Here is a 25,264-nt window from a genome sequence, read left to right on the forward strand (position 1 = left end):
TACCCTTGCTTGAAACATGGTTTCTTATGGTTTCTGGTCTCTTCTCAAATGTCATCTTCTCGAGTGGTTTCCCCTGAGCATTCTGTATACAATATAGTATACCCCATACCCCTAATCACTCTCTCCTCTTCCCAGCCTTGCTTTATTTATTTATTTTTTCATGGCACTTGTTACTCCCTGTTACGTTATATGTTTATTTGCCTGTTTATCTGTGTGTATCTCTTTCCCCACCTCCCCTTTGTCTTTCCATTTGTTGAGATTGGTGACTCAGAACCTACAGGCTTGGCATGTAGAAGATACTCAGTAAATATTGTTGAATGAACAAACAGGAATGTGGGTAATTCATACTTACTAGTTGATCCAGCTGTTGGTAATGAGACGATACCCTTTAACTCAAATATTTACTGAGAAAGGAAAGATAGTAAATATGGCTTCTCAGTCTAAAACACAGGATTACATATTTTGGGGGGCATTTTTAAGGCTTTTTATACAAAATAAATCTAATACAGGATTCTTCCAGTACTGATGAGTATTTCCTTTTCTAAATGTATTAATTTATATTACTTAGTTTTAATTAAAGATAGTCATGATATATGTCTTTTAAATTACAAAAGTAGTACATGTTTTAAAAAATGCTTTAGAAATACAGAAGCATATGAAGAAGGTCTGATCATGAAGGCTTTTGAATGGTCTGATTAATTTGTTTTAAAGTTATGTGTAACAAGAGCTCACAATTTTATAATCATGGAAAATGCTTACTGTACAAATTAATAGCATAAAAAAGTTTATGAAAAGATGCTTTTCTGAAGAAAAATTAATTTGACATTTTAGAAGTAGCTATTTATGTAAAATGTGTAATAGTTGCAGTGTAAGCAGAGTCTGTGTGGTACTTCTGATATGCTCTTTAGCTGTTCCTGAGGGGTAGGACCAATGAAAGTGATTTAACTTTGGTTTGAATAACATAATATAAATATTTTGACATTTAATTTGTAATAAATTCATCTGTTTCTCCCCATTCAATTAGTCTGAAGAGTTACAAAATAGAGCATCCCTTAAGTAAAACACAAAATGATATTTTCATATCACTTCTCATATCAAAGTTTATTTTTCAACTGAGTTAAAAATATTTTTAATTAAATTTTTGAGTAGGCAGTACATTTAGTCTAACAATGTAATGGGATGCCATGAAAAGTCTCTCACCTCATCTGCGCCCTTCCCACCTCCAGTGCACAACTTTGTCATTTTTATGTGCTTTCAGGGTTTTTTTTAATGCAAATAGATATAGATAAAATATTTAACCTTATATCTTTGAGAGTTGATATTATCAGTACGCATTCTTTTTCTAGCCACTCTGTGTTCTGTTCAGTTGTCATATAATTTATTAAATAGTCTCTTATTCATGGACATTTGGGTTGTATCCAATCTTTTACATACTCAAACAAGCAATCTTGCATATAAATCATTCTGTACATGTGCAAGTATGTTCAAAGGGTTTTAAAACCCAGAAGGGGGGTTCTCCCCCATAAGGGTTAGGCTCATTTTTAGTTCCACCAGCAGTGTATGAGATGTCCCACTTGCCTCAGCTTTGCCAGTAGTGTTGTCAAACTTTTGGTGTTTGTTTGTGTAACACTTACATATTATTTCTTCTCCTAGAGACTTCAGGTTTTGTGGATAAACTATTTGAAAGTCTCTATACTAAGAACTATCTTCCACCTTTGGAACCAGTTAAGCCTGAGCCAAAACCACCAGTCCAAGAAAAAGAAGAAGTTAAAGAAGAGGTAATACAGAGTTTTCTTTTGCTTGTGGGCACTTCTTAGATCTTATTACCAGTATCATTCTTAGCTGGTAGTTGGCCTCTTTAGAACTCTCTTGATGGAAGTTTCTGGGTTTTGGGCATGGTGCAGATTCTTTATCAGGGCTTCTTAGTTCCTTGGACTTGAGGAGTTGGAAGAATTTCAGATAGCTTGTTTAGTGTTACAAGAAATATTTTAGTAATATTGAGGAGTTCAGGGAAATCTTTTACAGTGACTTTTAGAAAAAGAAAACTTGGTTAAAAATAGGCTTGACTGGGCTTCCCTGGTGGCGCAGTGGTTGAGAGTCTGCCTGCTAATGCAGGGGACACGGGTTCGAGCCCTGGTCTGGGGGGATCCCACATGCCGCGGAGCAACTGGGCCCGTGAGCCACAACTGCTGAGCCTGCGCATCTGGAGCCTGTGCTCCGCAACGAGAGAGGCCGCGACAGTGGGGGGCCCGTGCACCGCGATGAAGAGTGGCCCCCGCTTGCCACAGCTGGAGAAAGCGCTCGCACAGAGACGAGGACCCAACACAGCAAAAATAAATAAATTAATTAATAAACTCCTACCCCCAACATCTAAAAAAAAAAAGAGTTAAGTGCGATGAAGGTCTTAGTACCCTGCACGTGTTTGGCTAATCTACCTATTTTCTGTAGGGTATTAAAAAAAAAAAAAAAAATAGGCTTGACTACCTCAATGAGAAGCACCGCAACAAAGAGTAGCCCCCGCTCAATGCAAGTAGAGAAAGCCTGCACAGCAACAAAGACCCAACGCAGCCAAAAAAAATAATAAAATTTTTTTAAAAAAATAGGCTTGACTGAAAGTAAAGTATTAATGAAACCTCAAGAGAAATCATTACATCATTTTCATGTGAAGAGAAACCATTTCTTCTTTTTTAACCATATAGTTTTTTTTAGTTAATGGAATTATAAACATCACTTTCAACATAGGAAAGAAAAGGAAAATAAATGTTTTTACAGTGTTGAAGTATAAAAACATGATTTAGGTGGTAGTCTAATTGTTTGAACCAAGGAGGAAATTTTACAGAGTTCATTTGTAATTCTTTTTATATATAGATATCATAGTATTTAGTATTACATGATGAGAATATGGGCTCCAAAATTAGGCTGTATGAATTAAAATAGTGGCTTTAAAATAAGTTATTCTTTGTTTCATTTTCACATCAGCAAAATGATGATCATAGTAGTACTTATCTCATTGAGGATTAAATGAGATTTATACACCACCCCCCACCCCGCACCCTAGTCCAGTGCCTGGCACATAAATGTTGGTTATTATATAGAAGTATTTCCCAACTTTTGTTTTTATTATAATTATTTAATAAACTTTTTATTTGGGAATAATTTTAAACTTACAGAAAAATTATAAGAATAGTACCCAAAACACCTGTTTGTCATCTACCTGGATTCAACTATTGAAGATTTGCCCTGTTTGCTCTCTTTATATATCCTCACCCAGAACTATTTTTTTCTGAATCATTTGGGGGTAAGTCAGATACATCATGACCCTTGATCCCCAAATACTCTGTGTATTTCATAAGAATAAGGATATCCTCTTAGATAGCTTTAGTACCGTTATCAGTTTCAGTAACTTTAACATCAATAAAACACTTTAAAATTTTTATTTATTTATTTATTTATTTATTTATTTACTTGGCCGCACTGGGTCTTAGTTGCGGCATGCAGGATCTTTATTGTGGCTTGCGGGATCTTTTGGTTGTGGCATTGCAAACTCTTAGTTGTGGCATCCAGGATCTAGTTCCCTGACCAGGAATTGAACCCAGGCCTCCTGCATTGGGAGCATGGAGTCTTAGCTACTGGACCACTAGGGAAGTCCCCTAACATCGATAAAACACTTTAATCTACTGTCTGTTTTCCAGTTTTGTCAATCGACCCAACAGTGTCCCTTTTTTATAGCATGTTTTTTTTTTTTCTCTCCAGTACAGGATTCATTCTGAAGATCACATGTTGCATTTAGTTGTCATTTCTGATACATTTTTATCCTCATTTTTTTTTTTTTCTTATGGCTACACCATGCAACATGCGGGATCTTAGTTTCCCTGACCAGGGATCAGACCCATGCCCCCTGCAGTGGAAGCGCAGAGGCTTATCCACTGGACCACCAGGGAAGTCTCTTTGATACAGTTTTAAATGTTAGCTTGATTGAACCGATCCAACATTAAAACAAAACGTAGCTATACTTAATTAAGATCACTTGAGATTATTGCCACTTTTTTGTTTTTGGCTCATGCTCTCTAGTTGTCTCACAAAGTCTTTTTAAAATAGAAGGGGCATGTAGCTAGAGATTATCATACTAAGTGAAGTTAGTCAGAAAGAGAGACAAGTACCGTATGATATCACTTATATGTGGAATCTAAAATATGGCACAAATGAACCTATCTATGAAACAGCAACAGCATCATGGATATGAGAACAGACTGGTGGTTGCAAAGGGGGAGGGAGCTGGGGGTGGTGGATTGGGAGGTTGGGGTTAGCAGGTGTAAGCTTTTATATATAGAATGGATAAACAACAAGGCCCTACCGTATAGCACAGGGAATTATACTCAGTATCCTATTATAAACCATAATGGAAAAGAATATTAAAAAAAAGAATGTATGTGTATATATATATATATATATATGTATGTATAACTGAGTCACTTTGCTATACAGCAGTAATTAACACAACATTATAAATCAACTATACATCAATTAAAAAGGGGGGGGGGCTCACAGTATGTTTCTTCAAGTAATGGAAATAGGAAGAAACTTTACTTCCATACTTGATAGTGTGTAATTTTTGGTTTAAGGTATAGGTTAGGGAATTCCTGGCTCCCCAGTGGTTAGGACTCTGCGCTTTCACTGCCGAGGGTGCGGGTTCAATCCCTGGTCAGGGAACTTAAAAAAAGGTATACGTTAAATCTTTTTATAATAAGTTAAAATTTTTGCAGCGTATGTCCTTTTATACAGTCATTAAAGGTCGGTGGATTGGAAGTGTCTGTTTGAAAGACAGCTCATTTGAATATGAGGAAAATTGCATTATTTTGAGTTTTGAAAGAACAGTTTAAAAACCAAATTGTTGCACTATTTCATTTTGTATCTTTGTAGTAAATTCTAATTTTGAAAATTATGAAAAATGGATTTCAGCTTCTGTATATGTATAACTACCCCAAATGATGCTGTCTGGCATTTTCCCCATTTTCTAAGCTTTTATACATAACTTAATTGTCATTACTAACAAATAATAGTTTGTAGAATAGTGTGTCAATATAATAGTTTATAGTAATTGGCAGATAACATTGAGGGAAGGGGATTTGAGGTAGCACTGCCTTTGGCTAATTATCTCTTTTTCTGGTCTGTGCTCAGTTGGTGCAGTTGCTCTGAGCACGGGAGCAAATCTGAGGACTAGCTGTTTTAACTTTCTTCCTTGGTCCCCAGCTACACGGTACCATCAGTTTTACAATAAAACTATTGGTCACACAGGGAACCAGGTGAGAGAATTTGGATCATTGGCACAACTCATCCTGGGGCTGGAAAAACACTTGGTATATATGTGCCATGATTTATGAAGCACAGTGTGTTCTATCTGCATTTGGAAAATTATTTCTGAATTTGTTGTGGTTATAATTAATTAGCTGTCATCAAACCCTTTACCCTGTCCCTCTGAGTTCATGAACGTGCAAAAGAATAATCATGAAAATAGTGGATCTTTGATATTATAATTCCTTATTCACACTATATCACAATCATCTGAAACGTTAGAAGGCAGTTTTTCTTAGACTCACTGCATGGATTTATGACTGGAAATATGAGAGCCTCTGGCACAGTTTTTCCCCTGTTTGGTTTTTCTGAAAGTACCTTTATTTCACTTAATTAAACAAAAAACAACCCTGTTTTAGAGACTTTTCAGTACACATCAAAGGGAGACAGAATAGTTTAATGAATTCCCAGTATTCATCACCCCAGCAGCTCATCAATCCAGGGCCAATCCTGCCTCAACCACATACCTGTTTAGTATACTTTTATATCTAAAATGGTCCAGTGGAATGGAGGCTTTCAGACTTGTATAGCCCTGATAGACGAAGATAATAAATAATTAAAACGTCTTAAATATGTGTATAATGATCAAACTTCTAAAAGAAGATGTGAGGTAGAAGAATTTAAGTCAGGTGGACAACATAGAAGAAAAACTTTTAAAATTAGCATGTTTGGTCATAATCTGATTCTATAAAGAAATTTACTTTTCATATTCTTAGAATACTAGGCTCAAAGTGGGTAAGAGGTTTTGGAGTATGAAGTCTTTACATATACTTCATATTAGTTCAAGAAAAATATGACAGTTTAGTGCCGTGTAACTCATTTCAGAGTAAAAGTTTTAAATAATTGTGGAAAAACATATCCTTACTACAGGAAGTTCTAGAAATTTTATTTAAAATAGAAAAGAATACAGATTATTTTTGTTTAACTTATATAAAAAGTTTTTATTATGAAAATGCTTGAAAGAAGGCAAAATATAATGAGTCCCCATGAAGCCCTCATTTCATCTTCAATAATTATAGATCCATGGGCAGTCTTTTTCTGTACCTTCAACCACTTTCCATCCTTTTAAATTATTTTTAAACAAGTTCCTGACATCATATTATTTCATCTGTAAATACTTAGCAGGCATCTCTAAAAGGTTATATTTTTAAAGCCCCCAAGTATTCTCTTTTTTTAAAAATTTATTATTTTTATTTTATTTATTTTTGGCTGGGTTGGGTCTTTGTTGCTGCACGTGGGCTTTCTCTAGTTGTGTCGAGTGGGGGCTACTCTTCATAGTGCACGGGCTTCTCATTGCGGTGGCTTCTCTTGTTGCGGAGCATGGGCTCTAGGCATGCAAGCTGCAGTAGTTGTGGCACGCAGGCTCAGTAGTTGTGGCACGCAGGCTCTAGAGTGCAGGCTCAGTAGTTGTGGTGCACGAGCCCTTAGTTGCTCTGCGGCATGTGGGATCTTCCTGGACCAGGGCTTGAACCCATCTCCCCTATATTGGCAGGCGGATTCTTAACCACTGCTCCACCAGGGAAGCCCAAGTATTCTTATCATGTATAAAAATAACAGTAACTCCTTAATATCATCAGATACTTAGTGTTTAAATTTCTGTTTGTTCATAAATGTCCATTTTTTTCCCCATTTGTTTGAATCAAGATCTAAATCAACTTTGTTGAACTGCCTTTTTTTTTTTTTTTTTAATTCCCTCTTTCTCATTCTCTCTCACTTCCCTCTCCCCAGGGTTACTACTACTCTTATTTCTAATACCATGTACTCCTGTTTTTTTCATTTTATGTTACAAGAATCACATAGACTTTTTTTTTCATCTGTACAAATCAAGCATTTTATTTAGTTATATAACAAGGGAGCACTCCTTTATTCTCCACTTAAATACCATGCTTGAGATTTAAAATCATGTTTGGTAGTGTACTGCAGGATGCTAAATAAGACTTCACCCATATTGCTTTGGATTTCTTGATATCTTTTTATGTTTTCCATCACCCATTAGAACGATTAGTTTAGCTTCCGTAACCTAAACTTGACACTTCCTGGATGTAGAAGTCATACAGTCCTTTGTCTAGCTTCCTTGTTAGCTCATTATTTTATGAGATTCATCCATATTGTGCATGCCCTTTGACTTTTTTTAAACAGCTTATTGAGGTGTAATTCACCAACTTTACAAGTCACCTATTTAAAATGTACAAATGTGATGATTTTTACTGTATTCAGAGTTGTGCAGCCATCTCCACAATCCATTTTAGAACATTTTCATCCTCCAAAAAAGAAACCCCATACTCATTGTCATCACCTTCCAAGTGCTTCCCTTCCTAGCCCCCACCCCAGGCAACCACTAATCTATTTTGTCTCTATGGATTTGCTTATTCTGGACATTTCATAAAAATGGAATTATACAGTATGTAGTCTTTTGTAACTGGCTTCTTCCACTTAGCATAATGCTTTCAAGATTCCTCCAGGTTGTAGCACGTATCAGTACTTCTCTTTTTTTTTATGGATGAATAGTACCCCATTTTATGAATATATCACATTTTCTTTATCCAGTCATCAGTTGATGGATATTTGGATTAATAGGCAAATGGTTAATACTTTTTGCCTATCATAAATAATGCTGCTGTGAACATTCATGCACAGGTTTTTGTTTCATTTTGTTTTTATTTCTCGGCTCCTTTAACTATTTAAGAATAGTTTTTCCTATTAGAAAAACTAATTAGAAAGTAGTTTAGAAAATTAGTTTCCGGGACTTCCCTTGTGGCGCAGTGGTTAAGAATCCACCTGCCAATCAGGGGACACGGGTTCGATCCCTGGTCTGGGAAGATCCCACATGCTGCCGAGCAACTAAGCCCGTGCGCCACAACTACTGAAGCCCGCGTGCCTAGAGCCTGTGCTCTGCAACAAGAGAAGCCACCGCAATGAGAAGCCTGCGCACCACAACGAAGAGTAGCTCCCGCTTGCCATAACTAGAGAAAGCCTGCGTGCAGCAACGAAGACCCAACGCAGCCAAAAAATTAAACAAAAAAAACAAAAAATAACGAAAACTAGTTTCCTAAAATTAGAAAAATTCAGAGTGAATTAATACGTGTCCATCAAAAAAACATTAGAAAATACAGAACAGCAAAAAGAAGGAAAAAGTTCTCCAAGTTGATGTCTTTTAAGTCTCTTTATATCTTTAAATTCCCCCCTTCATACTTACCTATATATCTACCTCTCTTCTTCCTTTCTTCACCCTCTTTTTTTCCTTAAATTTTGTTTTGTCGAAGAAACTCAGTCATTTGTCTTACAGAGTTTTGACTCTGGATTTTGCTGATTGCATCCTCTGTATTTCCTGTAAATTGGTAGAAAGAATGATTTTTAAATATAGTCTAATAATTGTAGAGTGTTTTTGTCAGCACCATATGGTTGCCATATTGTGGCTGCCATTTTATGTTGCCTGAGTTTTACTAAATTCTTATCTTCTGTTCCATTCATTCACTTGCTTATTTGTGTATTTTTAAGTGAGCTTCTCCATTAGATGGGCATTTGTTTACCTCTTCCAAATGTCTTTATTTCATTTCTCTCTGGTAAAGGCCATATATTTGTTTTGAGATTAACTTCTGTTTAAAAACTATAATAGAATCACTAGTTCTCTATTTCTGGTCAATCTTGACTGTTAAGTTTTAAAAGAAGCCTTAACATTTCCAGTAATTCCAATACCATTTTTCCATAATTCACATGAAATACTTAGTTTTATAGCAGTGGTTAACTTAACCATTTGTTCCCAAAACCTTTTGTGTGAAATAAATCTGAAGTTCTCAAATGAATTAATGTGTGAATATATTTTGTAATTAGGAAAACACACACCATTTTACTGTATGATACTTAGAAATAGAGCTTTGCTATTTTTACTGTTTCAGTTTAAAGAGTGAGCTGCTGTTTTCCTCCTATTCTCTACCTTAAGTTAGCATTTAAAAATTAACATATTGCTATTAAAGTAATTTCAGCATCTTTTTTACTTCTTCCTGTTGACCAGCTTTTGGGGATGTGATTTGACTTCAGTATTTCAGTATATTTGTGCCCTCTTGTGTGCCGGACCGGAAAGATTATCAGGTGGATGTGTTTTATAATTTATAGAAGGACTCTTCTTGTTTCTAATGAATATTTTCATGTAGGTATTTCAGGAGCCAGCGGAGGAAGAACGAGATGCCAGAAAAAAGAAATACCCTAGTCCCCAGAAGACTCGTTCAGAATCTAGTGAACGAAGGTTTGTGTTTCTTTTTAATTAGGAAGACACTGATAACTCACTTTTCCGTTACCTTAGAAGAGCATTAAAGGGATTTTTAACACATGCTCTACTCCTCTCTCTACGCTGATTAAAGAAGGAAAATGTTTTTCCTTCCATTCCCTCTGTTTTTTGTCTTTGTCATACTTTCTGCTCCTTTTATAAACAGTCTTCATTATGTGCTTTCCCCAAGAGCTCAGGGTTGGGAGCAATCTCCTTAGAGAATATTAATGAAATGTTCCATTTTGTTAGGGGTGCTCAGTATTAAAATCATCTGTAGCATTTTCTGTTACAAGTAGTGCAGTTTATATGTTGACTCATCAGTCTACCATCAAAAAATTAGTCTTTGTTTAGGAAAACTTTGTTTTGAGCCTTTTGTCTTTTCCAGTTTTAAATATGTTTTTTCTCTTACCCCTCCCCATACTTTGGATTCACCTCTTTTTTTCATTTCTCCCCACCCAGTGTACTTGAAGGGAATGTGTTTTTCTTTTTATATAATGGATTAGAGGAATTATGTGGTGGTTTTATGGCTTTCTGGAAAAGTATAGAAGCTATGAATTTTGGTGAATCAAGGAGGATATTTCATACTACTGATTTGTTTTCAGACTTGGTTTCTATAGCACACATATGGCTTTCATATCTGTGTATTATAGGACACGTGAGAAAAAAAGAGACGATGGCAAGTGGAGAGACTATGACCGGTACTATGAGCGGACTGAATTGTACCGTGAGAAGTATGACTGGAGAAGAGGCAGGAGTAAGAGCCGGAGTAAGAGCCGAGGCCTGAGTCGAAGTCGGAGTCGAAGCCGGGGGCGCAGCAAAGACCGGGATCCCAATAGGAATGTTGGTGAGTCCGTGAGGCTTCCCCCAAAAACTCCGTAGTTGCTTATCTTCCTATATCACAAGGGTGCCAGAGTGTCCCTTAAAAGTAAATGTACCTTTAATATGTTTGAACAATGTAAAATCTGGAATTGTCTCAAAAAACTTGATTTTTGTTACAAAGACAAGGCTCTATTCTCAGGTTGGAGTCAAAGGAGTTTGACTGAAAAGAAGCTATCCATAAGTGTATCATAGTATGTGAGTAGATTTAAGTCATGTTGTATAATTGAAACAAATGTCCTTTAGTCAACAAAACTGTTACTGGAGGAAGAGGGTTGCCTGCTCCCCTACCCCCACGCCCAACTGAAAATAATTGATTTGCTTTAAGGTTGCTTAGAGTATTTAAAATTAAAAAGAAAGAAATTTAAGTAGATTACTGGGATCCCAACCACTGATGTCCCAGGATAGCAGTTTGGAAGTCAATTCTTCTTGTTGTTTTTTTTTTTTTGCGGTACGGGGGCCTCTCCCGTTGCGGAGCACAGGCTCCGGACGCGCAGGCTCAGCGGCCATGGCTCACGGGTCCAGCCGCTCTGCGACATGTGGGATCTTCCCGGACCAGCGGGGCACGAACCCATGTCCCCTGCATCGGCAGGTGGACTCTCAACCACTGCGCCACCAGGGAAGCCCGGCAGACTCCTTTAATTTAACAACAGAATGGCAAACCACCTTCCCGGGAAGAAACCTATCCGTCTAAAGACCGGCAACCATAGTTGTTAGTGAGGCAAATTTCTTTTTTTTTTTTTTTGCGGTACGCGGGCCTCTCACTGTTGTGGCCTCTCCCGCTGCGGAGCACAGGCTCCAGACGCGCAGGCTCAGTGGCCCTGGCTCACGAGCCCAGCCGCTCTGCGGCACATGGGATCCTCCTGGACCGGGGCATGAACCCGCATCCCCTGCATCGGCAGGCGGACTCTCAACCACTGCGCCACCAGGGAAGCCCTGGAAGTCAATTCTTGGATAGCATTCTTAATAAATATCAGTAGAGAAGCAGGTCTTTCTTCATTTTGTGTTGATGTTGATGTTATAAAAGATGATTTTATAGAAGTTACTGGTCGAGATATGTCACACTGTTGATGTTCCTGGTTTTAGGATATATTAATAATGAGAGCACTTTGAAATATGGACAGCTCAGTAAGTTTACTTCAGTATTCTCATCTTCCTTTTTCTGTGAGAAAATAAACGTAGTTTAAGAACATAGACGTCTGATCTTATTTGTTTCTTGTTTTTATTTTGTCTCTGAAGCAGAACATAGGGAAAGATCAAAGTTTAAGAGTGAGAGGAATGACTTGGAGAGTTCCTATGTGTCTGTGTCTGCACCACCTCCAAACTCTTCTGAGCAGTATTCCTCTGGGGCACAGTCTATTCCCAGCACTGTTACTGTGATCGCACCTGCGCACCACTCTGAAAACACAACGGAGAGTTGGTCTAATTACTATAATAATCATAGCTCTTCCAATTCTTTTGGTCGAAATCCTCCACCAAAGAGGCGATGCAGAGATTATGATGGTAAAAGTTCTCTTCTATATTGTACCCAAAAGTATTAGTAAACAAATGTTGCTAGTAGTGCATATCTTTTCATTACAGTCTGGATTTTATTAAAAGGGATGAATGAGGAGGAGAATCTCTTTTGGCGTATGCTTCTTTACTTGTTGGGTGTAATAGTTTGGCTCTTGTTAACAGAATGTTTAAATTTTACCCTTTAGTTTGTTTTTTGTTGTTCTTGTTACTTCAAACACTATAAGTATACCACAAACTTTGGTAGACACTAGGAATTTTAATTTTTTGGTGTGGTGTTTGTCCCTGGGAATTTGTTAATAAGCATGTATAACCTACTTACAATTTTAACTTGCTAACTTTCCATTTGAATGAATGGATCAGGCTGTGTGTGTGTGTGCATTTATTTTAATTTTTTATTATGGAAATATTTAAATATTTACAGAAGTTGACAAAAATAATATAATTAACCCTAGTGTATCCATGATCTCACGTCAACTCATGGGCAATCTTGTTTTTGTGTATACTTCCACCACGTCTCCCTGGCCTGTATTATTTGAAGCGAATGACAGACATCATAACATTTTTTCTCTAAATATAGAATGTATATATTTTTACATTTTATTTATTTTAAGTAGGGAATAGAATCACATGATTCAAGCATTAAATCACCCTCACCCTGGTCTTCCAGCCACAAAGATCTCCTTCCCAAGGACAGTTTAATGCTGTCAGTTTCTTGTGTCTTTCCAAACATAGTCTTTGCATGTGTACATAAACAAAAACATGTATTTCCCCCACTTTCTTTTTTACATAAATGCTAGTATACTACATACTATTCATACTTCATTCATACTATGCATAATGTTTTTTTCACGTAGCAATATTTTCTGGAGTCATCCTGTGTTAATATATAAAGAGCTTCCTCAGTATTTTTTACACTTCTTAGTATTCTGTATGTACAAAAATGTGTTTAAACCTGTTTCTTTTTGATGGCACTTTTGAGGTGTTTCAAATATTTTGCTGTTACAAACAATGCTGCAGTGAATAACCTGGTACATAATGCCCAGTTGAATAATTTAAAGTTTCAGTTCCTAGATATAGCAAGAATGGTTGCTTTAGAATAATAGCATGAAAGTAGGTAGTTGAAAGTAGATCATCTAATTTAAGTTCCTTATCCCTCCCCACCTTTGTTAAATTGTTATTTAAAATATGTGAATTTTTATTATGAAAACTCAATAGCAAATGGGTTAATCTAATAGTGGTTGGTAGCCTGTTTTTGATCCAGTTATTTGCTATCTCAACAAAGTGTAGTCTCACAGTATAGAAAGTAGAGAGTACACCTGCCCTACCTCAGGGATATGCGATTGTTAACAGTAACACTAAGAAGGCTTTAGACTCCTTGGAGAAAAAACACTTCATAAATCAGATTGGTGGGTGTTTTCAGGGACTTGTTTGTTTTCTGAATGCTGGGTAGATCATAATAAGATTTATCTTCTTATAGAAAGAGGATTTTGTGTACTTGGTGACCTTTGTCAGTTTGATCATGGAAATGATCCCCTGGTTGTTGATGAAGTTGCTCTGCCAAGCATGATTCCTTTCCCTCCGCCTCCTCCTGGGCTTCCTCCTCCACCACCTCCTGGAATGTTAATGCCTCCGATGCCAGGCCCAGGCCCAGGCCCAGGTCCAGGTCCTGGCCCAGGCCCAGGCCCAGGTCCTGGCCACAGTATGAGACTTCCTGTTCCTCAAGGACATGGCCAGCCTCCACCTTCTGTTGTGCTTCCCATACCAAGTAAGTATATGATGAATATTTCTTTAGTGGAGAATTATATTTAGAAGAATCCACCCCTTTTACCTAACTTGACACTGGATTTTAAGTTTTTGAAAAATAAATTATTAATAGAATTTGGAATATATTCCCATAATTAAGATGTTTTTCTTTTTTTTCTATCCAGTGTTATATTGCATTATTTGTAGTACCTCCAAGTGTAAATTTTATCAATAGTGGCCTAATCTGTATTGACCTGGAGTCAGAATCTTGCTAACTGATAGCATCTTAAGAAAGCCAGTGTTTTGAAGAGGTCAGAAAAAAAAAAAAAGAATATGCCAGTAGTTCAGTGAAATTTCCGTCTTTAAAGAAAATCTCTGCAAGAATATTGAAATAGGGCTTCCCTTGTGGCGCAGTGGTTGGGAGTCCGCCTGCTGATGCAGGGGACGCGGGTTCGTGCCCCGGTCTGGGAAGATCCCACATGCCGCGGAGCAGCTGGGCCTGTGAGCCATGGCCGCTGGGCCTGCGCGTCCGGAGCCTGTGCTCTGCAGCGGGAGAGGCCCGCGTACCACAAAAAAAAAAAAAAAAAAAAAAAAAAAGAATATTGAAAAAATCTTTAATACATTTTATTACGGAAATTTTCTTTTTTTTTCTCCCAGTTTTATTGATATATAATTGATGTACAGTACTGTATAAGTTTAAAGTATTCAGCATAATGATTTGACTTCTATACATCATGAAGTGATTATCACAATAAGTTTAGTGACCATCCATCATCTCTTATAGGTACAAAATTAAAGAAATAGAAAAAAACCTTATTTTTCTTATGGGGAGAACTTTTAGGATTTACTCTATTAACAACTTTCATATATAACATACAGCAGCATTAATTATATTTATCATGTTGTACATTACATCTCTAGTACTTATTTATCTTATTATTGGAAGTTTGTGTCTTTTGACTGCCTTGGTCCCATTCCTTTTCCCCTCTATGGAAATTTTTGAATATACACAGATGTAGAATAATAATATACCATGTACCATCATCCAACTTCAGTGGTTATCAATATTCAGCTGTTTCTGTCTCATTTATTCCTCCCCTCCCCCCACACAATTTTTTTGCTTATTTTTTTTTTTTTTCTGAAGTAAATTTCAGATGTCATAGCATTTCACCAGTATGTACTTCAGTATGAATCTCTTCAATGATAAGGACTTCAAAAAAAATGATCAATATGCTCTTACCACATCCACCAAAATTAAGAGTAAGAAATGTTTAAAAATGATCATTTAAAAAAACTTAACTGGGGCTTCCCTGGTGGCGCAGTGGTTGAGAGTCTGCCTGCCGATGCAGGGGACACGGGTTCATGCCCCGGTCCGGGAGGATCCCACATGGCGCAGAGCAGCTGGGCCCGTGAGCCATGGCCGCTGAGCCTGCGCGTCCGGAGCCTGTGCTCCGCAGCGGGAGTGGCCACAACAGTGAGAGGCCCACATACCGCAAAAAAAAAAAAAAACAACTTAATAGTTGCTGGTTTAGCAGAAACAGAAATAAGACTAAATTTTTAAAATGTAACTGAAAAAATTCTGGGGCAGTCAGTTTACATGTGTACAAAGACATAAGAAAATATCTACCCAAAGACATTTAATGTTTTAAGAGTTGGCAAATTATTTTAAAAAATGGTTGCCATTCAGTTTATTTAAGTTGTACTTTTTCAATTTTCGGGGTTTTTTTAAATCTTAATTTTAAAAATTATTGCAAACTCACAAGAAGTTACAAAAAGAGTTTAAGATGATTCCATGTACCCATCGCATAGCTTTCCTGCAGTAATATTCTTTATGGAACACATTTCATTAAAGTTGATAACGATTTGGAGACATTTAATGCATAGATTTGGTCAATAGCAATATGGTTATTTTAACAGTGTTTGTTAGTATTTAATATTGTCACATGAATGGTATAATTATGAAGCTCAAGGTGAGATTTTATTTCCCAGATTAAAAGCCATCTTTGATGTATAGGAATTCTCACAGTAAACGATCTTAACGTCATTTTGGGAACATATCTGTTTAAAAGTTAAATCTAAGAATGTCATTTTCCCCCAACATTTTGCTATGAAAAATTTCAAGGAAACAAATATCATCTAGGTTCTACAATTAACATTTTACTATATTTGTATTATCACATATGATCTCTCCATTTTTAGTTTTGATGCATTTCACAGTACTTTGTAACATCAGTACACTTAAACATGTTTATCATTAACTTGAGAGTTCTGTAGAACTCTATCACCCCAGAAAGTTTGTTCAGGTCCCTTGGTAGCCATTTTCTACTCCTCCTCCAGATGCAACCAGTTCTGCCATTTTTCCACCCTAGATTAGTTTTGTCTGTTACAGAACTAAAATGTCATTTAAATTAATTATGTAGCCAGTGCTTAAGCCTGCACATAGCAAATTCCTTAATTCTGTTCTAAGCCAAAGTAGGTATTTTAAGTGTGAATATCCAAATTAATACTTGGTGTAGTGAGTATTTTTTTAGCTAGGAAACATTAATGCTCTACCTTTCACTTTTGGTTGTCTGTAGGACCACCTATAACACAGTCAAGCTTGATAAACAACCGTGACCAGCCTGGGACAAGTGCAGTGCCCAATCTTGCACCAGTGGGAGCAAGACTACCTCCTCCTTTACCCCAGAACCTCCTTTATACAGTGTCAGAACGTAAGTATACATTTGATTTAAAATTGCTAGGGTATAGGAAAGCCAAGTTTTCTCAGAACAGTCTTACACTTAAAAAAAAAATACAATTAATTTCTATTTTTATGGACTGTGCTATATAAAAATTATATTTGTGTTTTCAGGGCAGTTTACTGTGTGGTTATGATATATAAGTGTATTTTAATTTTGTGTGATAATGGGAGAGAAGGGCAAGGCCTTCTGTATTGGAGAAGTCTACTCTGCTGTAGAGTAGCAACATTTCTCCACTAAAAGAATTTTATTTTGAAGCTTCTGTTCAAAAATTGTTCCTCTGATTGAATTTCCAAAACATAAGGCTTATCTCCTAAGAGTATACAAAAAGTTCGATAAAATATACCTAATTATTTAACTTGTAATGCTGAAGTGGAGAGAGCATCATTTAAACTGTAATATTTAGTGGTTAGGCTGTTTTGGAACATTTATGTTTAACTGTAATAATATGTTTTTCTTGGATCCTAATTCTCTTTTATTTCTTAAGTGTTTTTTTTGTTGGTGTTGGTTTTAGTTGACTAAGGCTTAAAAATTTTTTTCTTCAAAAACATAAAAATAAGGTAGTTGGTTGTTTAAAATGTCAGACTGTGAGATTTTCTTTACAGAGCTAGGTAACTTTATAGATAAATTCATCTTTTTTTGTACCTGTGTTTATCATAAACGTTTCTTATCTCTGTCATGACCTGGAGAGGCAACTTAGAAAAGTAATTAAGCTCAGGTTCAAATTCTGCTTCCATCACTTATGTCATTGTGACCTTAGACAAGTTACCTAACCTCTTTGTATCCTAATTTCCTCTTTTGTAGAATAGAAATAATAATAACATTACTCACCTCGTTAAGGTTATTTGGGGGAAGAAATGGATTAATACCTATAAAGCATCTAGAATAGTATCTGGCACCTAGCAAGTTACACGTAAGGAATAGTTATTATAATTTTGTAGTTACCATTGTCTCCATAAATTTCAGCCTCTCTGAAATCAAACCTGTTATCTTCCCTTAAATCTCTACTACCTCCACAATGCCTGTCTTTCTTTGTTAATGGAAATAACACCCACCTTATCACCTAGAATTGAAACCCTGACATAACTGACTCATTGCTTTGCTTTTTTATATCTAGTTAATCGAAAAATTCTTCCTCTTTTTCTTTGAAGCATCCCTTTCTCTCTATTCCTGCTGTGGCTTCTGCCCTCATCCACGCTCGAATCACTTCACATTTCGGATTATTGCTACAACCTTCTTGACTCCATTACATTTCACCCCCATCTTCCCCCCATGTCACACCACATAATGCTGCTAAGCTAGTTTGCGTAAGAAAACCAGCCATGACAGTTCCTTATGAGAACTCTTCAGTGGCCATTATTTCCTCCTAAACCATAGGTGAACCCCTTTCTATGGCTTCTCTTTCTAAAATCTATTCCTCACTTCTTGGTAGTCTGTTTTCACTATCCCCCCATTTGTATTTTCTGTGCTCAGGCCAGTTACAACCGTCTGTGCCCCTGTCATGACTCAACTTTGTTTTCCTGTCTTCATTCTTAGTAATGTACTCTCTCTCCTGTTTTTGCAAGACCCAGATCTTCTAAGTATATGGGGAACATTATTGCTCTGTTCTGAACTCCTACAGTACCAAAAAGCATTTATTACATAATGACATATAATTGTACATAGGCCTACTATTTGATTTCTTTTCATTTATGTAAATCTTATGTTTAGCTGTTCTTCTTCAGAACAGAAACCACATCTGATAGTTAAGTAATTGTCCATACTGTTTCACTTTTAGTATCTCACCGTCTTCTAATTACTACAGTGTCTTGTTGCAGTGCTTATTTGTTTTACTGCTTTTCTCATTTTTTTTAATTATGGGAAATTTCAGACATATATAAAAATAAAGAAGGTAGTATAATAAACTGCCACATTCCCATCACCCAGCTTCAACATGTTTCATGTTGACCAATCTTGTTTCATCTATTCCCCCCTGAATCAGCTCTTAACATTACTTCTTAATGCCTTTTATTTATCTGAGAGTCTTTTGCAGATCACACATTTTCATACTGTTAAATTTAACATTGTGACTCACAATAAAAATTCCATTTTGTTTTTAATTTCTAAAAAATCTGGCAATTACCATTTATTTTAATATTGTTAAATTTAACATTGTGACTCACTCTATAGAAGTTCCTTTTTTTTTTTCCCCAGGATGAGATTTTTATTTTCTATTTCAGATAAGTTATGGGGAAATGTATATCAAATTTTGTGCCCCGAAGTCCAGCTTTTTTTTTTCTTTTTTAATTTTTATTGGAGTATAGTTGATTTACAGTGTTGTGTTAGTTCAGGTGTACAGCAAAGTGGATCAGTTATACATATACATATATCTACTCTCTTTTAGACTCTTTTCCCATATAGGCCATTACAGAGTATTGGGTAGAGTTCCCTGTGCTATACAGTAGGTCCTTATTAGTCATCTATTTTATATATAGTAGTGTGTATATGTCAATTCCAATCTCCCAATTCATCCCTCCCCACCCCTCACCCCTTTCCCCCCTGGTAACCACAGGTTTGTTTTCTACATCTGTGAGTCTGTTTCTGTTTTGTAAGTACGTTCATTTGTACCATTTTTTTAGATTCCACATATAAGTGATATATGATATTTGTCTTTTTCATCTGACTTCACTCAGTATGACAAAAATTCCATTTTGATTTTAATGAAAAAATATCTGGCAGTTACCATTTATTTCAATGACTTAGCCTAATATTCATTAATTCAGCAAATACTTATTGAGTGCCTACTATGTGCCAGGCATTGTGCTACACCCTAGGGAGTCAAGGTGAACAAAATGTCTGACTTCATGTTTGAAGATGATTTTTCTGTTATTTTTTAAAGCCAGACTATTTCTGGTATATCAGTAAAGTTCTTTTAGAACTGAAGTTTCAAGTTTCTGTTTTTCAGAGGCTGATAACATTTCTAAGAAAATTTTGGGGACCAATACAGTTAGCAGCTTCTTATTTTGCTGTGTTAAGGACTGCAACTGCATATGAAGACATCTAATATTTCTATTTTAAAAATACATTTTTATACCAAATAAATCAGAATAAATGACAGTCCTTTTAAATTTGGCTTTATGAAATATCACATTTGTTTCCCATTTTTGTTTCAGACCAATAAAGGGCAATAGCTTCCTATTGGCATTTGTGAATTAGTGCTTTAGAAGATAGTCTTATATGCTGTGTCATTGTTTATAAAGAGACTTAGTTGGTGGGCAACTGAACATTTTGAAACTTATAGAATATTCAATATTGGGAAGTTTAAAACTCTATTATGCAAACTGCTTTCTTCCTTTCTTAAAAGTTAAAATGTGATTCCAAAATTTAGAGAGAAATTTGAAAACCTAGGAGATAGTTCCTGATAATCTAAACATAAAAAAAATTTTTTGGTGAGTGTAGTTTGTTATTTATACATTTTTTGTATCTTTCTATTCAGTTGATTTTAAAACAGACTTTTTTTTTAATTACCTTTGAGACAGATAAGTTGAGTTCTTCAAATTGTTCAGGTTCACTTTTTAAGTGCTATAGTTCATAATTTCAAGAAAATTAGAACTTGGTTCAGTTCAAATGAAGTAAAAAAGCTATATGTATGTTTGCAATGTAATAGAGAACCTAAGCTATCCTTAAAGTTTTACAAGTTGGGAAAGTTTAAGTTACAGATTTTTTTGGTCATTGAAACTATCGTTAAAATTCACAGCATAGGGCTTCCCTGGTGGCGCAGTGGTTGGGAATCTGCCTGCTAATAATGCAGGGGACATGGGTTCAAGCCCTGGTCTGGGAGGATCCCACATGCTGCGGAGCAACTAGGCCCGTGAGCCACAACTACCGGGCCTGCGCGTCTGGAGCCTGTGCTCCACAAGAGAGGCCGCGATAGTGAGAGGCCCGCACACCGCGATGAAGAGTGGCCCCCGCTTGCCACAACTAGAGAAAGCCCTCGCACAGAAACGAAGACCCAACACAGCCATAAATAATAAGTAAATTAATTAATAAACTCCTACCCCCAACATAAAAAAAAAAATTCACAGCATAGAAAATGTGTGTAAGTGAAGAACAGCGTATCAAATGGTATTTAGTTGTGAAAATTATGTCAATAGGGACCCAAATAAACATAGAAAAATGAAATCTGGATTTTTGGAGGTAAGAATAGGAGTCTACTCAATGCTAGGTCTGGGAATATACGATGAATAAGAAATGATTTTTCTCCTAAGAAGCTAAAAATCTAATAGTGGGAAAGAAATATTTTAAAAATTACAAACCCACAAAAATCAATCACAGTGTATTTTGCTGTTAAAACTAAATGAACAGGGCCTCCCTGGTGGCGCAGTGGTTAAGAGTCCGCCTGCCGATGCAGGGGATACGGGTTCGTGCCCCGGTCTGGGAGGATCCCATATGCCGCGGAGCGGCTGGGCCCGTGAGCCATGGCCGCTGGGCCTGCGCATCCGGAGCCTGTGCTCCGCAACGGGAGAGGCCACAACAGTGAGAGGCCCACATACCGCAAAAAGAAAAAAAAAAAAAAACTAAATGAACAGAGTGCCTCAGAAATACAGGTAACGAAGGAACTAATTCTGCCCAAAATAAAACCTTCATCTAGTCTGTAATTATCACTTATTTTTGAAGAGGTCAATTGAATGTTAAAAGAAGAAAAAGAATTACCCCACTGGAAAACTGGGTAGCATACATGGGGCTCCTGGTAGTGCTATTTAAAACTTAATGTCAGAAATGGTTATAATTTAGGAAAAGCTCTGAAATTTGTTTTTTTGTGGAGTTAAGATGTCCCAAATACTCTGAAAAGGACTTAAATAATGAAACGTAGTTGGAATTGTATGGAAAAACACCTATTAAAATCATCTATTTCCTTTGAAGTACTTAAACATTTTACCCAAATTTGAAGTCACCAATTCAGTGTATAGTTTTGGGGTTTGGGGTTTTGTGGGTTCCCCCTGCCCCCTGCACAGGACAGGACCATTTTAAAGTATACTCCCTTTTCTGCCTTAAATTTGACCTGTTTATTCTGCTTCTTTGAAGAAGTAGTAGTAGAAATATTGTGTAACTGCTAATCTCGTTGTACTGGGTATGTGAAAGAGTGATAGTAAAATATAACATCCTAGATTTTAGAGACTGATTCTTAGGTTGAAGGCAGTTGTCAGTCTTCAAGTGAATTTACATAAAATAATTTTATCTTTTGGAAAATACATTTCCTGTTATTAATTATGTCAAATTATGAAAACATTATATTCTTTTTTTTTTTTTTTTTTTTTTTTGCGATACGCGGGCCTCTCCCATTGCGGAGCACAGGCTCCGGACGCGCCGGCCCAGTGGCCACGGCTCACGGGCCCAGCCGTTCCACGGCATGCGGGATCTTCCTGGACCGGGGCACAAACCCGTGTCCCCTGCATCAGCAGGCGGACTCTCAACCACTGCGCCACCAGGGAAGCCCTAAAACATTATATTCTTAAACAGGAGATTCCTCATTTAATTCTTTGGAATATATAACATTTTTCTGTGCACAGTCATGGATTTTGATGTCTAGGAAAGTCATTCTCCAGTAGAGTCGTCGTATATTGTCTAGAGTTTCTCTCCCCTTGTGTGTTACTTGGATTTGTGTTGCATTAGTTGTCATATTGCCCATTTCAAATAATGTCTAATGAATATCAAATGTATTCATCCAAAGAAATACTTAATTGTCATTGGGATACTTTTAGTAAATAAACTTTCATCCCTTCTTTAAGTATTGAGTCCTAATATGTGCCAAGCACCGTTTTAGGCCCTGACCTTTAGAAAGTGTGCCAGGGACCTTGTATTCTAATAGAGAAGACACATGATAAACATGGCCAATAATTGGAAGGTATAGCTTTTTTATTTTTTCTGATTGAGCTTTTAGTTTAAAACTCAGGGGGACTTCCCTGGTGGTGCAGTGGTTAAGAATCACCTGCAGTGCTGGGCACGGGTTCTATCTCTGGGCCAGGAAGATCCCACATGGCCCGGAGCAGCTCAGCCTGTGTGCCACAACTACTGAGCCCGCGTGCCACAACTACTGAAGCCTGCGCGCCTAGAGCCTGTGCTCCGTAACAAGAGAAGCCACCACAATGAGAAGCCTGCGCACTACAACGAAGAGCAGCCCCCGCTCGCCGCAGCTAGAGAAAGCCCGCGAGCAACAACGAAGACCCAACACAGCCAAAAATAAATAAATTTATTTTTTAAAAAACAGGATTTTTTTTTCTTGTGAATACTCTTAAAGACAAAATCAGGAAAATTACAAAGAGTAGCTAAAATTTTAGTTTGAATAGACTGTCTTCAACTGACTAGGGTTAACATTAGGAATGTGAAAATGTTGCTGTCAGGCATGTAAGATAGATGAATGACTCAAGATAGGAGTATGAACTTAGGATGTTTGCAGTCTGGAATTATTTAGTCACTCTACACTGATCAAAACTAAATTGAATGAATCTGGGAACTATACTCAATATCTTGTAATAACCTATAATGGAAAAGAATCTAAAAAAGTATATATATACATACATATATATTTAACTGAATCACTTTGCTGTACATCTGAAATTAGCACAACATTGTAAATCAAATATATTTCAATAAAAATTTTTAAAAAACTAAATTGAATGAAGCTAAATTGTGACTGGCTTATCTTCACCATTATTGTAACCAATTTGATTTTTAAAAACTTTTGATTATGGAAATTTCAAATACAAGAGGAGAGCAAATAGTGTATTTAATTGTCATTACTCATTTAGTGGCTTCAACATACGGTTGAAGTATGTATCAACATATGGTTAATCTTTCTTTATCTATAACTCACTCCTGACTTGATTATTTTAGAACAAGTCTCAAACATAACATTTAATCTGTAAAATCTTCATTATATATCTCTAAAAGATAAGGGATAAACACATGCATACAATTACTATACTTTATCACAATCCCAAGATATTTATAACAGGTATTATTGTCAAATATCCAACCAGTGTTCATTATTCCCAGTTGTATCATAGATGTTCCTTTATAGCTGGTTCATTTGAAGCTGGATCCAAATAAGGTTACATATTACATTCAGTTAATATGTTTTTAAGTCTTTATTTTTTTTTATTTTATTTTTTTTAAGTCTTTAAATCTATAACAATTTCTCCTACCTCTTTTTTTTCTCCTTGACGTTTATTTGTTGAAGGAACAGATCATTTGTCCTGAAGAATTTTTCCACAATCTGGACTTGGCACATTACATCCCCTGGTGTTATTTAACACATTCCTCTATCCTCTGTATTTCCTGTAAATTAGAGGTTTAGATCTAGAGACTTAATTAGGGTCACATTTGCTCCCCCCCCCCCCTTATTTTTGCATGAATATTTTATTGATGGGGTTTTGTACTTCCTACTGCAGTATATCATGATGTACATAATACCAAGTTGTCTCCTTTCTGTGTTAGGAATATTGATCACTGTGTACAGGTGTTTTCATCCTGATGCATCCATTTAAAAAGTTGCACGTGGTTATTTGTGATCCCTGCCTAGATCTCTTGTTTCATTTGGGGTTATAAAAGTGTGATACTATAATTCTGTTATTTCTTCTACATTTATTGGCTGGCATTCTACAAAGTAAAACTTGGGAGTTAACCATTTCTTTAACCTGAAATTTACTTTTTACAGGAAAGACAGGATAAATGCTTGTGTCCTTTCATTTATCACTTTTCAGAAAATGAGTTTGTTTCCTAATATCTTCCAAAGGGACCACTGTATTTTTTTTAAGTATCATTATGAACTCATGGATTTCTAACGTTTGGTATGTTTCACCCCATTATGGCCCTTTTTGATGTTCAAATTGTCTAGTTTTTGACCATGGGGAGCCTCTTCATGTTGATTCTGCAGATTGCTTTGTTTTGTTTTTGACATGCTAATGTTTGGTAGCCATCTTGCTTTTGGAGGGACAGGGTATACTAAGGTGTACCAGGGTCATCTTAGAAGTTTTCTAACCAGTCCTAGAATCAGCCTTTTATCTGAGGAACTGTTTCTTTTTGAAATACTATTTAGAGACCTGAATAGATGTTGTTAAAGAAAATCAGGCCTTATTTGAATAAACAGCCATCTTTCTGAAGTGTCTGAATGCATGTTCTTTGTCACTCGTTTTAAAAAGACATTGTACAAAGTAGCCTTTTAGTTTCTAATTTACTTTGAGACAGTTATTAATTAAATACACATGGTACGTTGAGTGCTGTATCATAAATTTAAACTAGTCATATGGACTGAGATTGTACTTCCCATTTTTCTCTTTAGCTCACTACTGCATTCTGCAAGGAATTCTCTGCAGTAGGTCATGCTTAAAACTATTTTCAGATCATTGAGGATATGTTAGATTGTTTTTGCAATGTAATGATCGATCCTTTTTTCAGTTTTGAAAGGATTGGTGCTAAGCCCCCAGTTACGTGGTCTGCTTATACAGTATGATGTGTCACCTCCTCTGCTCCGTATATAGGAAGAGAAGGGTAGTAAAGTTTAGCACATCTATTTCTTCTCTACATTTACTGTGAAATCAAGTGGTGCTTTGTGACTTGTCTTATTAAGGTGTATTAAAAGTCTTCTGGATTGTTCACTTTATAAGGACATTTCATCACGTGTAAAAAAAGTTCTAAATTCACTTTGTTTTGTGTCACATAGTGAATGTCTGTCTGACTTTAGATATAAAATATTGAGTAAGTCTTAAAAATAGGTCTCATACGAGGTAATCGGTGA

At 36.3% G+C, this 25,264-nt stretch overlaps 1 protein-coding gene across 5 annotated transcripts in view; it reads left to right on the plus strand.

The window, feature by feature from the left end:
* RBM27 (RNA binding motif protein 27) overlaps window positions 1-25,264 on the plus strand; it is a 65,992-nt gene that overhangs the window by 9,839 nt on the left and 30,889 nt on the right. For 2 of the 5 annotated variants that reach the window (XM_060093577.1, XM_060093579.1), the window contains exons 3-8: window positions 1,654-1,778; window positions 9,504-9,595; window positions 10,267-10,460; window positions 11,732-11,995; window positions 13,485-13,772; window positions 16,327-16,461. In XM_060093577.1, the coding sequence (XP_059949560.1) occupies window positions 1,654-1,778; window positions 9,504-9,595; window positions 10,267-10,460; window positions 11,732-11,995; window positions 13,485-13,772; window positions 16,327-16,461 (1,098 nt within the window). The remainder of the gene's footprint in view (window positions 1-1,653; window positions 1,779-9,503; window positions 9,596-10,266; window positions 10,461-11,731; window positions 11,996-13,484; window positions 13,773-16,326; window positions 16,462-25,264) is intronic. The other 3 variants (XM_060093578.1, XM_060093580.1, XM_060093581.1) reach the window with 2 other exon arrangements.

This window comes from Mesoplodon densirostris, chromosome 3 (genome assembly GCF_025265405.1).
Source record: "Mesoplodon densirostris isolate mMesDen1 chromosome 3, mMesDen1 primary haplotype, whole genome shotgun sequence".
Classification (NCBI taxonomy): Eukaryota; Metazoa; Chordata; class Mammalia; order Artiodactyla; family Ziphiidae; genus Mesoplodon; species Mesoplodon densirostris.